The 18,015-nt window shown below is 48.7% G+C and overlaps 1 protein-coding gene across 1 annotated transcript in view; it reads right to left on the reverse strand.

The window, feature by feature from the left end:
• Positions 1-17,448, reverse strand: part of LOC309531569 (retinal guanylyl cyclase 2-like) — a gene marked incomplete at its 5' end in the record, with an annotated part of 50,645 nt that extends 33,197 nt beyond the window's left edge. Inside the window, 4 exons of the mRNA XM_082221162.1 lie at positions 3,554-3,638; positions 8,026-8,383; positions 15,588-15,889; positions 16,812-17,448. Coding sequence (XP_082077288.1) covers positions 3,554-3,638; positions 8,026-8,383; positions 15,588-15,889; positions 16,812-17,448 — 1,382 coding nt within the window. The remainder of the gene's footprint in view (positions 1-3,553; positions 3,639-8,025; positions 8,384-15,587; positions 15,890-16,811) is intronic.
• Positions 17,449-18,015: the final 567 nt, after the last annotated feature.

Below are 18,015 nucleotides of genomic sequence, written 5' to 3' on the forward strand. Positions count from 1 at the left end.
TGTGGTGTAAGGTAGTCTCTATGGGAGTATATCTATTATTTTAAAAACGGGGTATCAGAGTTTTTAGGGGGCTAACCAGGTTGGGATAGCTGGGATAGCAGGCTTGCTGGTTTTGAATGCCTTATGTAGATTTTTTTTTTCAGATTCGTTGTTCTTTATGGGACAATGACAATAAAGATTATCGTATTGTCTTTCTCTCCTGCTGTTACAAGCTCCCATACCCTGGTCTCCAAAAATTTGCAAAGTAATGGGAAGGTCAGAGGTGCACAGACACATGGCGCGCACAGCCTGGGAGTCATTCTGGACTCACAGCTGTCCATGGAGGCGCAGGTTAATTCTGTGTCCATGGCAGCTGTTTATCAGCTCCATTTGGTACACAGACTGAGACCCTACTTGCCCGCGGACTGTCTCGCCAGAGTGGTGCATGCTCTGGTTATCTCTCGCTTGGACTACTGCAATGTGCTATATGTGGGGCTACCTTTGAAGGTGACCCAAAAACTACAACTAATCCAGAATGCAGCAGCTAGACGGGTGACTGGGAGCGGCCACCGAGACCACATAACACCGTTCTTGAAAGACCTACATTGGCTCCCAGTACGTTTCCTAGCACAATTCAAAGTGTTGGTGCTGACCTTTAAAGCCCTAAACGGCCTCGGTCCTGTATACCTGAAGGAGCGTCTCCACCCCCATCGTTCTGTCCGGACACTGAGGTCCAGTGCCGAGGGCCTTCTGGCGGTTCCCTCCCTTCGAGAAGTGAGGTTACAGGGAACCAGGCAGAGGGCCTTCTCAGTAGTGGCACCCACCCTGTGGAACGCTCTCCCACCAGATATATAAGAGAAAAACAACTACCAGACTTTTAGAAGACAGCTGAAGGCAGCCCTGTTTGGGGAAGCTTTTAATGTTTAATAGGTTATTGTATTTTAATATTCTGTTGGAAGCCGCCCAGAGTAGCTGGGGAAACCCATCCAGATGGGCGGGGTATAAATAATAAATTATTATTATTATTATTATTATTATTATTATTATTATTATTATTATTATTATTGCCTACCAGGGATCTTCTACAAAAGTAGGGATGCAGTGCAATTTTGGTCTCAAGCTGTTTTTGGACTACAGGTCCTATCATCCCTGACCACTGGTCCTGCTAGCTAGGGATGATGGGAGTTGTAGTCTGAAACAAGCTGGAGACCTACGTTTGGGAAACCCTGCTATAGTCCAACGACATCACCCTGGCCTAGACCATTTTAGGGTCAATGCCAAACGTTGCAAGTGGGCGCTTGCTAACCTTAATGTATTAATGATTCGGTGCTCTTATTTTTCTAAGTGCTAAGCAGGAAATCTGCGAACTCCTGAATTGTCAGAGGATTTTGAACACCTGGCATGTCATAATTGTTCCACGCATAACACTTAGTTAGCACAATTTATTTCCCAAGGTCTGCAGTCATTAACCAATTAGACCTCCCAGTAACTCTCCCTTTGTGAGACTGAAGGCTGTCGATGACTCAGAATAGACAGTCGGCAAAACGTGGAGCGGATTCCTGCCTATGGCTGGGTTGGAAGGAGCCATGCAAGCCAAATGGAGCCTGAATGAACTCTGTGCTAGAGTGGATCGCAAAGTTTGTGCCAAGCTGGATATTCCATGTGAATATGGATGGCCAGCCAAAGCTGAGAACCTGTTTTGCATCTGTTAAATTATGTAACTTATGTTTTTATATTGTGATTTAATCTTGTGAACCACCCTGAGACCTGTGGTTATAGGGCTGTAGACTACTACTAATACAACTATTACTTATAATAATAAATGTACAAAGCCCTTGTTATTATTAATCATGCATGTATCTAGGGATGAGGAAGAACTATCCCTAGAATCATAGAATCATAGAGTTGGAAGAGACCACAAGGGCCATCGAGTCCAACCCCCTGCCAAGCAGGAAACACCATCAGAGCACTCCTGACATGTGGTTGTCAAGCCTCTGCTTAAAGACCTCCAAAGTAGGAGACTCCACCACACTCCTTGGCAGCAAATTCCACTGTTGAACACCCCTCACTGTCAGGAAGAAGAACTTATGTTTAGGTGGAATCTTCTTTCTTGTAGTTTGGATCCATTGCTCCGTGTCCGCTTCTCTGGAGCAGCAGAAAACAACCTTTCTCCCTCCTCTATGTGACATCCTTTTCTATATTTGAACATGGCTATCATATCACCCCTTAACCGCCTCTTCTCCAGGCTAAACATGCCCAGCTCCCTTAACCGTTCCTCATAAGGCATCGTTTCCAGGCCTTTGACCATTTTGGTTGCCCTCCTCTGGACACGTTCCAGTTTGTCAGTGTCCTTCTTGAATTGTGGTGCCCAGAACTGGACACAGTACTCCAGGTGAGGTCTGACCAGAGCAGAATACAGTGGCACTATTACTTCCCTTGATCTAGATGCTATACTCCTATTGATGCAGCCCAGAATTGCATTGGCTTTTTTAGCTGCCGCGTCACACTGTTGGCTCATGTCAAGTTTGTGGTCAACCAAGACTCCTAGATCCTTTTCACATGTACTGCTCTCAAGCCAGGTGTCACCCATCCCTCTCACCTCAGGTCACACCTCTCATTGGCTCTGATACTGTTGTTACATACGGTTACTGATTCACACTTGTGTGCATGAAAGAGTTAACCTGAGCCCAGAGATCAGGTTGCAGGTGGGTGTGGCTTAACAGGTTCTCAGCAGGCTCTGCCCCCCAATCTGTCTAGTGCTTCCTGGAATAAGCAAAGAAGGAGACATGCAGTCAATGGCTCCCAGTTGCAGGAAAAACCAAGTGAATTGAATCTATCCAGAAGAGAGATTCTATAGCCTGCATCTTTGTTAACCCAAAGACTGCAGGTGCTTTTTTGTAAGGAAAACAAGTACTGTACAAAAAAGGGGGGGCACTTGCAACCTTTTTCTTTTCTATTTGCTGCCATCAGATGGAGACTTGTTTTTGGTAACTTCTGGAAACTCTGTGAGTAAAGCATTCACTTACTTGCAAAGCTACGTGTCTGTGATTTATTCTAGCCTAAGTATTTTTGTGGGAAACATTTGTTTAAAGATGGATGAGGGCAAATGTAAATCCAACCAGGTTTTAATGTGCTTGGAGCAACTGCCATTGCTGCAAGAGAATAAGGATCTCGTTCCCAAATCTTTCTCTCCAACAGCTTTGCACCTTCCAGGAGTGCTTTGCCTGAGTGAAAGGTATCCCTGAACTCTGGCAATGCCTCTTGCTTGTCTCGATGGAGAATGGAGAGGCCATGTGTGTGTGTAGAAGCAAGTGGTGTGGAAAAGTAATATATATTACCCCACCCCCTTTTGACTCTGGCCCCTCCCACCACTGACATGTGGTCCTCAGAAGGTCACCCAGAAGGTAATTTGGCCCTTGGGATCAGAAAATGTTTTTCCCCACCCTGCCTCAGATAATGGCTCAAATGTCATGATGAGCTTGTCAGCTGAGTCAGGCGCAAAGCTTTTGCCTCCTGACCAGTGAGCTAGGCAGAGGCCTTCTTCAAAACTAGAAAGAGAAGAAAATGCTCTTACCTGATCAGGTACGCCAGGCACATCCCGAAGAGCAGAAGGGTGAGTGGCGGCAGCAGGATCAATACTATGACAGGTGGCTCCAGACCTAGACAAGTAACAGGGACAAGGGATGGGTCAAGGCAGGGCTACATGAACTGTTTCCATCCCAGGTGGTCATTCTAAAAACTGTGACTTTAAGAAGCTTGCTCTTTACTTTTTCCTCTACCCTCCCCACACCTCTTTCCTCGTGTGACGTACCTTTTTAGATTTTTTAGCCCAAGGGCAGGGATTGTCTTACTACAGTGTGGTGTAATGGTTAGAGCGCTGGACCAGGACCTGGGAGACCAGGGTTCAAATCCCCAGTCAGTCATGAAACTGACCTTGGGCCAGTTGCAATCTTTGCCAAGCCTGCTCGCAGGGTTGCTGTGAGGTTGAAATGGGGAGGAGAACCATGTACATAATAATAATAATAATAATAATAATAATAATAATAATAATAATAATTTATTTATACCCCGCCCATCTGGCTGGGTTTCCCCAGCCGCTCTGGGTGGCTTCCAACAGAATATTAAAATTCAATAGTCTATGAAACATTAAAAGCTTCCCTAAACAGGGCTGCCTTCAGATGTCTTCTGAAAGTCTGGTAGTTGTTTTTCTCTTTGACATCTGGTGGGAGGGCGTTCCACAGGGTGGGCACCACCACCTAAAAGGCCCTCTGCCTGGTTCCCTGTAACTTGGCTTCTCGCAATGAGGGAACCACCAGAAGGCCCTCAGAGCTGGACCTCAGTGTCCGGGCAGAATGATGGGGGTGGAGACGCTCCTTCAGGTATACTGGACTGAGGCCGTTTAGGGCTTTCAAGGTCAGCACCAACACTTTGAATTGTGCTTGGAAATGTACTGGGAAGCCAATGTAGGTCTTTCAAGACTGGTGTTATGTGGTTCTGGCGGCCGCTCCCAGTCACCAGTCTAGCTGCCACATTCTGGATTAATAGTTTCCAGGTCATCTTCAAAGGTAGCCCCACGTAGAGCGCATTGCAGTAGTCCAAGCGGGAGATAACCAGAGCATGCACCACTCTGGCGAGACAGTCCGCGGGCAGATAGAGTCTCAGCCTGCATACCAGATGGAGCTGATAAACAGCTGCCCTGGACACAGAATTGACCTGCACCTCCATGGACAGCTGTGAGTCCAAAATGACTCCCAGGCTGCAGTATTGGAAGACACAAGATCTACCCACTCTGGAAGAATGGCAGACGAAGGTGATAGACTACATGGGACTGGCTGAAATGACTGGCAGAATCCGAGACCAGGGGAAAGAGACAGCGGAAGAAGATTGGATGAAATTTAAAATTTATCTTAAGAAATATTGTAAAATTAATGAGTGCTAAAATGTTGTGGTTATAAAAAATAGGGGATTACAGCTGTAAAAGATTAAGTAAAAGGAAAGAATGAGGAAAAATCAGATAAAATTAAGGGGGAGGATTTGCTGAAACAAATTTGAGAATTGGGATGCAGAAAGGGGAGGTAAGGGGAAGTCGGTGAAGTAAGGTTTAAGGAAAAAAGGATTCGAAATTATACATGTTTGTTTTTCTGTGTGTATGTTTGTATTGTGTATTGTGTGTGTTTTTATAATTTGTGAAAATCCAGTAAACATTTATAAAAAAAAAAACACAAAATGACTCCCAGGCTGCACACCTGGTCCTTCAGGGGCACAGTTACCCCATTCAGGACCAGGGAGTCCTCCACACCTGCCCGCCCCCTGTCCCTCAAAAACAGTACTTCTGTCTTGTCAGGATTCAACCTCAATCTGTTAGCCACCATCCAATGAGCTACTTGGAAGGTATTGCAAATCACTTTGGGGTATCTCATGAGAAGCAATTAACAAATGAATAATAATTGCAAGCATTGCCTACTCTGACTGGCAACATCTCAAGCAGCGGTCTTGCCCAGCGCTTGCCCCCTGGAGATCCTTTTATTGCCAAGGACAGAAGCTGGCCCCTCTCTGCCTGCAGACCCTGCAATCCCTCTCTGGAGGTTTCAGGTGTTAGCTTTTGCCCCAACTTTAAAGGTAAAGGGACCCCTGACCATTAGGTCCAGTCGTGACCGACTCTGGGGTTGCGGTGCTCATCTCGCTTTATTGGCCGAGGGAGCTGGCGTACAGCTTCTGGGTCATGTGGCCAGCAGGACTAAGCCGCTTCTGGCGAACCAGAGCAGCGCACGGAAACGCCATTTACCTTCCCACCAGAGTGGTACCTATTTATCTACTTGCACTTCAACGTGCTTTCGAACTGCTAGGTTGGCAGGAGCAGGGACTGAACAACGGGAGCTCACCCTGTCACAGGGATTCGAACCGCTGACCTTCTGATCGGCAAGTCCTAGGCTCTGTGGTTTAACCCACCTTGCCACCCGCGTCCCACGCCCCAACTTTAGCTGCAAACAAAATGCCTGAAAGTCATTCCCCCCTCCCCTCCCCAGGGAAGAACTATGCCCCACTCCCAGTTTCTTGACTGCCACCTTTGTCTTTGGAAACAACTCAAATTATATTAAGTTCTTTTCTTTTCTTGATAGGATAAGCCGAGTATTCCCCAGGCCATTTCTAATTGCCAGAAGCCAGCGTAAATACACAACAGCCGTCAGCAGCGAGGAGATCTACAGCTCAAATACCCCAGATCTGCTTTACAGTGGTACCTCGGGTTACAGACGCTTCAGGTTACAGACTCCGCTAACCCAGAAATATTACCTCGGGTTAAGAACATTGCTTCAGGATGAGAACAGAAATTGTGCTCCGGCGGCACGGCAGCAGTGGGAGGCCCCATTAGCTAAAGCGGTGCTTCAGGTTAAGAACGGACCTCCGGAACGAATTAAGTGCTTAACCCGAGGTACCACTGTATTGTAAACTTGGGCAAGGCAGAGGGACTCAGGACCTGAAGGCAAAATGTGGCCCCCAGCCCTCTCTATTTGGCCCTCGAGAATCTCACTAGGCTATACAACCCCTGAGCCCTGCTCCGTGCCACCCCTTGGGTGTTTTTGCCTGGCTGGAAACGTGTCCAAGATCTGAGATAAAGCCTCTATATTTGTTTCAAATGTTTTTAAATACTGATCTTTAAATGGTTGAAACCATTGTGACACCTGCTGGGGAAAGCTGGACAATGCATTTAACAACAACAAACAGATAAGTTTGACCTTCCTTGCTCCACCCACTTTTGCCTCTGTCCTAATAATAATAATAATAATTTATTATTTATACTCTGCCCATCTGGCTGGGTTTCCCTAGCCACTCTGGGCGGTTTCCAACAAAACACTAAAATACAATAACCTATTAAACATTAAAAGCTTCCCTAAACAGGTCTGCCTTCAGATGTCTTCTAAAAGTCTGGTAGTTGTTCTTCTCTTTGACATCTGGTGGGAGGACGTTCCGCAGGGCGGGTGCCACCACCGAGAAGGCCCTCTGCCTGATTCCCTGTAACTTGGCTTCTCACAGCGAGGGAACTGCCAGAAGGCCCTCAGAGCTGGACCTCAGTGTCCGGGCACCCACCTCTGGCACATGGCCCCCAGAAGATCATCTTGTTAAGGTAAAAAATTCCAGGGTGAGAGACTACTCAACAGACCTGCTTGCCGGGCTCTGATAATAAAAATATATGTATTTTAAAACAGCTGATAAAAGGGAGTAATAAAAAGACTGTTTATGTATGCCACTACTTCAGCCCATGTTCTGTTAGCCCCCAAATGGAAAGATTAAAGAAGAATGGCAACAGAAACTGATGGAATATGTGCAGCTTTTGGACCTAACACATAGAATAAGAGAACAAGAAAAACATACGTTTAAAGAAGATTGGAAAACGTTTGTAGAATATATGGAGGGAAATTGTGTTTATTTGAAAATTAAGATAAATGCAACAGTGTAAATCAGTTTTGATGGATGTAATACAGTGGTACCGCAGGTTACAGAAGCTTCAGGTTACAGACTCCGCTAACCCAGAAATAGTACCTCGGGTTAAGAACTTTGCTTCAGGATGAGAATAGAAATCATGTGGCGGTGGCGTGACGGCAGCAGGAGGCCCCATTAGCTAAAGTGGTGCTTCAGGTTAAGAACAGTTTCAGGTTAAGAACGGACCTCCGGAACGAATTAAGTTCTTAACCCAAGGTACCACTGGAATGGAATACTGAATGGTTTTAGCTTATGTAAAATATGCAGGGATTTATGTTATGCAAAATGAACCACGGAAAGAGAAGAAGGGAAGTCATTGATATTTTAAGGATGTTTAAATGAGTATTCTAAATTGTAAAACAGAAAATTCAATTAAAAATGAAAGGGGGGGGGAACGGAGCAATAAAAATAAACATCAGGAAAGGAGGGGTGGGAAGTTATGTGTGTATAAAAATATTATATGGTTTGAAATATCTCCAGCGACGTAATAAAAACGATACATGGATTAAGAAGGAGTGTCAACAAAGTGCAAGAATGTTAGATATGGGCGATACGGGCACCACTTACCTCTGATGCAGGGAACATCTGGATCGAACCAACAGCTGGAATCAGCTGGGGGTGGGCTTCCTCCAGGAAAGTGTGTCGCCCTTTCCAGGGGTTGTACCAAGCCAGAGGACGCCACCAGCAAGTAGGTGGGGAAGAAATGGCTCCCTCTGCCGTCTGTGTCCAGGACGATATATTGGGCCAGAGGTTTTCCTTTGCTGTCAGCCTCTACCCTGCGGCTGAACCCAGCAAAGTCGAGGTTTCTGACGTGCTGAGTCAACGTTTCCCCCGAGACCTCAGTCGCCCCCTGTTGATGGGCCTTGGCTAAAGCTTTTGCGACCAGGTAAATGGCGTCATAGATGGTGCCAAAGAGTGGAGAGACCTGAAAAAGACAGCAGGTTTTTAGCGCCTACCAAAACCTGGGAAATGGTCTGGCTCAGAGGCAACCTAGAGCTGACAATCCATCATATTGTTTAGCTGACTTTTGCTTCCACAAATGCCCAGTAAGGGGAGGAGAGAGCAAGCGAAGGATGGGGGAGATATTTTATGAAATAAAGAAATCCAGCTTCCCGACTCTCTTTCTCACCTGACTCCAAATGTTGCCTATTTGGGAAAGGAAAAGGAGCTAAGCCAACGTGCTGTGTTGGAAAATGCTTCTAGCCATTCTTGGTTAATTATTGGGGAAAGCCAATGCGTTCAAAAATTATGTGTCAGGGAACTGACATCGGAGGAAGGGGAAGTGGTAGGGCTCCCAGAGACTGGGAGAGAGTCAACAGCTAAAGCAGGGACCAGTAGGGGGAGCGCGGGGTCTCTGGAGGAGGATCTCAGTAATGCTGAGAGAGACGCAGCAGCCCAGGCAGGAAGCAGAAGGGGAGAGAAAGGGGTGAGAGACACTTCGAGTGAAAATAGCGGGGAGGTGTCAGAAGCAACTGCAGGGAGACCTATGCTTCGCCGGAAGCTGTCACGTCGTGAGTCCAGGAGACGCGTTTCCGTTAAGGAACTTCTTTGCTGGAAGCGCTTCCGCAGACAGCCACTGTCGGACTCTACAAGTGACTAGAGCAGACATGTCTGAGGAGCTCTGTCACACACAGAGGTTTGTGGGGTCGCACAAACTCTGAAGGGGCACTATTTTAAGCACAAGCAGCTAATCATCCCCTGACAGCAGTCCGACAGTCTCTGTACGCTGCCTGTGCAGGAGAAGGCATCATGAGTGACCCAGCAGGAGCCGGAGCCGCAGGGGGTGGAGCTGGTCCAAGCTTGGAAGACAGATACCGAGCATTGGAGGTCCAACTTGCGCTGCAGACGGCGAGGCTCGAGGAGAGGAGGGCTCAAGATGCAGACAAGAAGGGGAGAACCACTCAGTTCCCCAGAAAGGTACCAGGATTAGTGCAGAAGTTTGGGGGGGACCCCAAGGATTACCATGCCTTTAGGACTGAAATGCAATATGCCCTGAATGTGCAGTTTGATGAGTTCCCTGATGAGGAATCCCGAGTTGCTTTCGTAATTGGGCATCTTGAGAAGGGGGCGCGGGACTGGGTTCGACCCCTGATGGCAACGCACAACGATATCCTGAAGGACGCTATGAAATTCTTTCGTGCAATGGATATCATGTTCTCCAGCGATATTGAGGAGGGGGGAGTGCGCAGACAGCTAATGTCTTGCAAGCAGGGAAGCAGATCTGTCCGTGAGTACTGGACTGAATTTACCATGCTGATTCACAGATTGGGGTGGGATTTATCGGCAGCACCCATTCAGATGCTATTTGAAGAAGGTCTTTCTTCAGCTGTGAAAGACGAGCTGGCCAGGAGCCCCAGGGCGGTGTCTATGGATCAGCTGACCAAATCTGCGCTGACCATTGGAGCGCGCCAGGAGGCAAGAGCCTTGGAGAGGCGGGAAGGGAGAGGGGAACGTTGGAAGGAGTTACGCATTCCAGACATTCCTGAGCCAGCTTTCCCGCCGGCAGAGCCGATGGAAATCGGAACAGCCCGCGCGCGCGCAGTTTCAAAGCCCAGTGAGGGGGCGAAGAAGGAGGGAAAGGGACCCCGGAAATGCTATCTCTGCCAACAGCCAGGCCACTTTGCCAGAGTCTGCCCCCAGAGGAAGGAATGGCAAGGGATGGTGGGAACTGTTGAGGGGGAAGAGCAGGGAGAAACGGAGCAGGTAAAAGCCAACGCCTGGTTGCCAGCAGGGCACTGCAGCCAGGCCAAAGAGCAGTGAAAGTGCCCCTTTCCCAAGTGCCAGTGCCAGAAGCTCCTCGACCTGCTCTAGTGATTGAAGTGTCGCTAGAGTTGCAAAATGGACACCCCCTAAAAATAAAGGCGCTGTTGGACTCAGGCAGCTCCTGCAATTTCATGAGCAAGGAGTTTGCGGCTGAACACCAGATACATACTATTCCCTTAAGCAACCCCCTGCAGGTGACCACGATCGATGGCAGAGAACTGTTGGGAGGAGGCGTCAGCTTGCAGACCATCCCAATGATAATGAGGGTGGCAAGGCACACAGAACTGATAGCGTTTAATGTGGCCACCTTGGGAGGCGCTCCCATTATTTTGGGAATGAGCTGGCTAGCCCTACATGATCCGCTGGTGGGCTGGCATCAAAGAGTGGTTTCCTTCGGTTCCGCACATTGCTTAGAACACTGCAGGGGGGAAAAGGGGTCAGCAGGGGCCCAAGCCACCCTAGCAGGGACGGAAGTGATGGAGAAGGGGAAGGTGCCATCACAGTATGCTGATCTCAGCGACGTGTTCAGCGAGAAGGAAGCTGACCAACTACCCCCGCATAGGCCCTTTGATTGCCAGATCAATTTACTCCCTGGAGCACAGCTTCCTGTAGGCAGGTTGTATGCCATGTCAGACAGGGAGATGCAGGAGTTGCGAGCGTTCATTGACAAGAACCTGAAGAGAGGCTTCATCAGAGAGTCCAAGGCAGCGGGGGGTAGCCCAGTGTTTTTTGTGGATAAAAAGAACACGGACAAGCCGAGACTGGTATGTGACTTTCGGGCCCTAAATGCAGTGACAGAGCCGGTGGCTTTTCCTATGCCCAGGATTGATGATATTTTGACCAGGGTGCGAAAAGGAAAGATTTTTACAAAGCTGGACCTAAGGGGGGCGTACAACCTGATACGTATAAGGAAAGGGGATGAATGGAAGACCACCATGTTCACCCCTTTGGGGGCATTTGAATATCTCGTTATGCCTTTTGGATTACAAGCAGGCTCCGCGTGTTTTCAAGCCTTTATGAACCATGTACTGGGGCCTTTGCTCTACAAGAATTGCGTGGCCTTCTTAGATGACGTGTTGGTGTATTCGGAGAATGAGGAGCAACATGTGAGAGACGTCAGAGAAGTGTTGAGCAGGCTGCATGCCAACAGACTGTGGGTGAAACTGGAGAAGTGTCAGTTTCATACCAAGGAGGTGGAATTCCTGGGGTACCGCTTGTCAGACAAGGGGTTGGCCATGGACCCCGGCAAGGTTCAGGCGGTGCTGGAATGGAAAACCCCCAAGACTAAGAAGGATGTGCAGAGGTTCCTAGGGTTTGGAAACTTTTATCGTAAGTTCATCCGAAACTTCGCTCACCTGACGGCGCCCATCACGGACTGTCTCAGCAGCAAAAAGAAGTTTGTTTGGACGGGGGAGGCGGAGCGAGCGTTTGAGGAACTGAAAAAGGCCTTCGCCTCTGACGAACAACTTCTACATGTGGATTTACAAAAAAAGCTGAGGGTCGAAACAGACGCTTCTGACAGAGCCATAGGGGCGGTGCTTCTTCTGCAGCCAGGGAAGGAGGGGTCCGAGTGGCGACCGTGTGCCTTCTTTTCGCGAAAGCTGAACAAATCGGAGAGAAACTACACGGTGTATGACCGGGAACTTCTTGCGATTTATGAGGCCTTCCGGAGATGGAGGCACCTACTAATTGGTGCACAACAGAAGGTGCAAGTACGCACGGACCATAAGAATCTAGAGTATTGGAGAACTGCGCGAGTGCTCAACCAACGGCAGTTGAGATGGGCCCAGGAGTTCTCCAAATTTAACTTTGAGATTTGTTACGTACCAGGCCAGGAGAACGTTAGGGCGGACGCTCTATCACGCAAACCTGAATATTTGGAGGGAGAGGGTGCACCCGAAGAGACCCATGTCATTCCCGAGGATCGCTGGGTGTGTGGGGCGGCACTGGTGGGGCTAAGGGAACTGATAGAGGGAACGGTGCAGGATGAATATGCCCAGGACAAACTCAGGGGTCTCAGGAGGGAGGGAGACAAACCCGGGGGTTTTGAGGAGAGAAACGGGGCGTTGTACTACAAGGGAGCGTTATACGTACCTGAAGGAGAATTGAGGGAAAAGGTACTCAAGCAACTGCACGATAGCCCCACAGCAGGGCATTTTGGGCAACACAAAACCATGTGGCTGGTTACCAGGGAATTCTGGTGGCCCAAGGTCAGGGAAGATGTGCGGGAGTATGTGAGAGGGTGTGACCGATGTCAACGAGCCAAGGGGGAGAGGCGGGCACCGGCAGGTTTATTAGAACCACTACCCACGCCGGAAAGACCATGGGAGGCAGTGGCAATAGATTTTATGACTGATCTGCCCAGGTCCAAAGGGAAGACAGCCATTATGGTTGTGGTAGACCTGTTAACCAAGATGGCCCACTTTATAGCCTGCTCACATGCGGTCACAGCAGAAGAAACCGCTAAATTGTTTGTGGAAAATGTGTTTAGATTGCATGGTGCCCCCTTGAGGGTGGTTTCGGACCGAGGGAAACAATTTACTTCCAGGTTCTGGAGGAAGCTCATGAGCTTATTGCATGTAGAGGTGAATTTCTCAACTGCCCGTCATCCAGAAACCAACGGGCAGGCGGAAAGAGCTAATGGTGTCCTCCAGCAATATTTGAGGTGTTATGTGAATGACAGAGAGAATGATTGGGTGGAGAAGCTGGCGTTGGCAGAATTTGCCTATAACAATGCGGAGAACGTGTCCACGGGAATGAGCCCTTTTTTGGCCAATCACGGGTGTCATCCCCGAGCCTTCCCAGGGGGGGAGGGGGAGAACTGGAGCGTTCCAGCCGCAGAACAGTTCGTTGAAGAAATGGAAGCGATCCATCGCCAGCTCCAACTTAATTTAAACAGGGCGAAGGAGGAATATAAGAGGCAGGCAGACAAAACCAGAAGGGAAGGAGAAAGCATTAGGGTGGGGGATCAGGTGTGGTTGTCCACCCAAGGGTTACCATTTAAAGGAGGTTGTAAGAAGTTAAGACCCAAAAGACTGGGCCCATTTGAAGTCACGCAACAGGTCAACCCAGTGGCTTTCAGACTCCGGTTACCTAACCACATGAAGTTGCACCCAGTGTTCCACAGATCATTGCTGTCACCGTATATAGGGGACAGAGAGGGGAGGGTCAATAGGGGACCAGCTATGGAGGAAAAAGAACACAGCTACCATGTAGCGGAGATTCTCGATTCCAGGTGGAGGGGAGAGCAAGTAGAGTATTTGGTAATGTGGGAAGGGGAGCCGGAGTCGGAAAACACCTGGGACAGGGCAGAGGATGTAGATGACGAGGTTTTGATTGAAACTTTTCATCAGAGATTCCCTCGGAAACCCCAGCCAGTGGCGAGGTTCCGGAGGGAATACTTCGCCACCACCGACGAAGAAGAAGAGTTGGAGGGGTTCGCTGATTCCGAGGTGGAGGAGGATTCAGCGAGTCGGAACGAAGACCGATGGAGGGAAATGTTCGAGACGTCGGAAGATGAGGAGGATTCTTTTAGGGGTTTCAGCTCCTCACCGCCCAGAGGAGAGAGTAGGGGCGGGGGAGAGGGGGGCCCTGGAGGGGAGGTGGATGTCAGGGAACTGACATCGGAGGAAGGGGAAGTGGTAGGGCTCCCAGAGACTGGGAGAGAGTCAACAGCTAAAGCAGGGACCAGTAGGGGGAGCGCGGGGTCTCTGGAGGAGGATCTCAGTAATGCTGAGAGAGACGCAGCAGCCCAGGCAGGAAGCAGAAGGGGAGAGAAAGGGGTGAGAGACACTTCGAGTGAAAATAGCGGGGAGGTGTCAGAAGCAACTGCAGGGAGACCTATGCTTCGCCGGAAGCTGTCACGTCGTGAGTCCAGGAGACGCGTTTCCGTTAAGGAACTTCTTTGCTGGAAGCGCTTCCGCAGACAGCCACTGTCGGACTCTACAAGTGACTAGAGCAGACATGTCTGAGGAGCTCTGTCACACACAGAGGTTTGTGGGGTCGCACAAACTCTGAAGGGGCACTATTTTAAGCACAAGCAGCTAATCATCCCCTGACATTATGGAAGTACAGAGAATATCTCCTGAATGGTGAGGCTTGCTGACCTCCCAGTAAAGCAAAAATTCGATCTTCTCCTGTTAGGCAAAAACCACAAAATGTCCCAGAATGTCACCAGATTCTGCAGGTAGAGAATAGACTCTGTATGGATTTCCAAAGAATTGGAAACAAGAGTCAAAAAAATTGAAATCAATCCCAGAACCTTTTCAGACCATAATTCCCTGACTATGGAATTACAAAAAGAAAGCCAAATCTCTTTTAGATGGAGATTAGATGATGATTTATTAGATGACCCCAAATTTGTTGAAAAAGCATATTCTGTGCACAGATCTGTAGGTGCAGACCATCCCCTGACTCAATCTAGTTTGTTAAGAAAATTCCCAAACCCAGATCCACGGGTGACTTTGGGTCATTTCTCTAAGGTAGTCTATTTTAAAGTTTTTATGTGTTTATATACCTATCACACTTTTAAACTTAAAAGCCATTGCTGTATATTGTTTTAAATGTTTGTTTTGCTATTTGGGATTGTGGTTCCATTTGCGTTTCTCAAGCTGCTTTTCTGACCATAATAAATTTCATGTTCATGTATCTCCTGAATGGAGTGCAAGGTTTTTTGGCTGAGCTCACTTGTGAGGTTGCCCAAAGCAGGTTTGCAAGGGACCTTCCATTCATTCTACAAATCACTTCTCTGGTGGTCCGTTGTGTCTGGTGGGGGTAGAAGACAGGAAGATCCACAGTAGGTGGACCACAGACAAGGACACATGGGGTTTGGTCCTCCCTTCCTCTCCGCCAAGTGCATTTCTACAGCTATAATGCGGAGGTGGATTACAGAAGAAGGCAACCGTGATTGATTAGGATGGGTGCAGGAATGATATTTAGCTTTACATTTACATTTCCAGGCACAATTCAAAGTGTTGGTGCTGACCTTTAAAGCCCTAAACAGCCTCGGCCCAGTAGACCTGAAGGAGCATCTCCACCCCCATTGTTCACTGAGGTCCAGCTCCGAGGACCTTCGGGCGGTTCCCTCCCTGCGAGAAGTGAGACTGCAGGGAACCAGGAAGAGGGCCTTCTTGGTGGTGGCGCCTGCCCTATGCAACACCCTCCCAGCAGATGTCAAGGCAATAAACAACCATCTGACTTTTAGAAGACATCTGAAGGCAGCCTTGTTTAGGGACGCTTTTAATATTTGATGAATTATTGTATTCAATATTTTGCTGGACACCTGGCCAGCTGGATGGGGTATAAATATATTATTATTATTATTATTTGGAGCAAAATGAAAGCCTTCTGCTCTATGCAGTCCTGACCTGCTCAGGTTCCAGATCGAGAGGGATTTCACCCCTTCGTTTCGCTGCCTCAAACGCCTCATAAAACGTTTTGTCCCCGGACTGCAAAGTAATGGTCAACACTGCGTCGTAGGCTTCCCGGAAGGAGCGGTCGTTTTCCAGAATGAAGTAGGAGTGGTTTCGGTACGGGAGGCTGTAGAACAACGTGTCGTACGGCAGGAAGACGTATCTGCCATCGGCCAGACCCATTTCTTGGGCCTTCGTAAGCAAGGTGGCCTGATCCTCTCCACCGATGAGAGCCGAATGCATGCACAAAATGATAACTGTGGCACAGAAAGAGTCGTTTTAAGAACACCAGAATGGCCAGGCTGCTGAATCAAACCAAAGGCCCAGGTATAATGACTCCCGACAGTGGAGGTAAAACATCATGGTCCTTACAAGAGCTGTATAAGGTATATAAGGCAGCCCAGGATTATTTCTGTCATAACAGAAGAGCCTTAATGGGTCAAATTAAAGGCCTATCAAACATACCCTCCAACATTCCTCAGATAAAAATAGGGACATTCTGTTCTACATCAGTAATAATTTATTTATACATACATACATACATACATACATACATACATACATACATATGGGATGCGGATGGCGCTGTGGGTTAAACCACAGAGCCTAGGGCTTGCCGAACAGAAGGTTGGTGGTTCAAATCCCCGCGATGGGGTGAGCTCCCATTGCTCGGTCCCTGCTCCTGCCAACCTAGCAGTTCGAAAGCACGTCAAAGTGCAAGTAGATAAATAGGTACCACTCTGGCGGGAAGGTAAACAGCGTTTCCGTGTGCTGCTCTGGTTCGCCAGAAGCGGCTTAGTCATGCTGGCCACATGACCCAGAAGCTGTACGCTGGCTCCCTCGGCCACTAAAGCGAGATGAGCGCCGCAACCCCAGAGTCGGTCACGACTGGACCTAATGGTCAGGGGTCCCTTTACCTTTACATACATACATACATACATACATACATACCACATCCATCTGGCTGGGTTTCCCCGGCCACTCTGGGCAGCTCCCAACAGAATATTTAAAACACGATAAAACATCAAACATTAAAAACTTCCCTAAACAGGGTTGCCTTCAGATATCTTCTGCAAGTAAAACAGTTGTTGAATCCCACCCAAAACAGTGACAGTCTGCAAGTGCCCTGAAACCTTCTCTATTCCCGCTGGGCCATGAGCTCATTCTCACCCTCCTTACCTTTAATGTCACCGGCAGCTTGGATCTTGGCCCAAGTTCCTTCAGCATCTCCATCTCCTCTCCCCACTGAGGTGACGACACCCACCGGGAGCCCCCGGTTCCTCAGCGCCGTTGCCAACTTGTTAGCCGTGTCCCTCCAAAGCTCCTCTTGGGAAGAGACAATGGCGACGTGAGCCCAGCCGAAATATTTCAACACGGAGAGAAGGATCCCCGGTGGAGAGGGCAACGTTCTTACAAAAGTAGGGTGATGGCCTGGGCTGTCCAATTCGTCGCTGACGCAGGCCCAGGAAAACACAGCTTTGTTCCAGCTCCTGCCAAGCAGGGAGGCTGTGGCGCAGTAGCCTGGGTTCAGGGGACCTATGAAAGCTGACAGGCGCTTTTCATAGCCAATGAATCCAGCCAGGGCTTTAGAAGTTTGGCAGCCTTCCTCGCATAACATGCAGTCCAGCTGATGGGGAGAGTTAACAGAAGGGTCTACCCTTATCCGCTCCATAGCAAGCTTCGCAGCAACTTGGGGGAAAGCCTTGGAGAAGAAGGGGTCGCAGGTCCAAGGTCCCACCAGGCCGATGTTAAAGGCTGCACAATATATTGGGAGAGGGAGCAGGGCCAAGCTAAGAGCCGCCCACCACAGCCCCATGGCAATCTTGCAGGGCGGTGGAATTGTACATAGTCTTGCGCACCTCAAGATGTCTGGGAGGAAGCAGCTAGAACTTTGCAGCAAAATGGCCATCGTCTCCTGGCTGATTAGTGGCAAGTGAAGAATGAATGAATGAATCTTTATTTATGAATCTAGGAGCCAGTGTGGTGTAGTGGTTAAGAGCCGTAGTCTCATAATCTGGGGAACCGGGTTCGCATCTACGCTCCTCCACCTGCAGCTGCTGGGTGACCTTGGGCCAGTCACACTTCTCTGAAGTCTCTCAGCCCCACTCACCTCACAGAGTGTTTGTTGTGGGGGAGGAAGGGAAAGGAGAATGTTAGCCGCTTTGAGACTCCTTTGGGTCGTGAGAAAGCGGGATATCAAATCCAAGCTCTTCTCTTCTTCTTGTGTCAGCCATCGGCCATAGCAATAATACAACAATACAATAGACAAAAAATAGAAATAAAAAGTCAATTATATAAACTACAGTCATGCCTTGAGTTACAGACGATTCAGGTTGCGTTTTTTCGGGTTATGGACCACTGAAACCCGGAAGTACAGGGAGGG

The sequence above is a fragment of the Podarcis vaucheri genome (genome assembly GCF_965113315.1).
Source record: "Podarcis vaucheri genome assembly, chromosome: 4".
NCBI classification, from domain to species: domain Eukaryota; kingdom Metazoa; phylum Chordata; class Lepidosauria; order Squamata; family Lacertidae; genus Podarcis; species Podarcis vaucheri.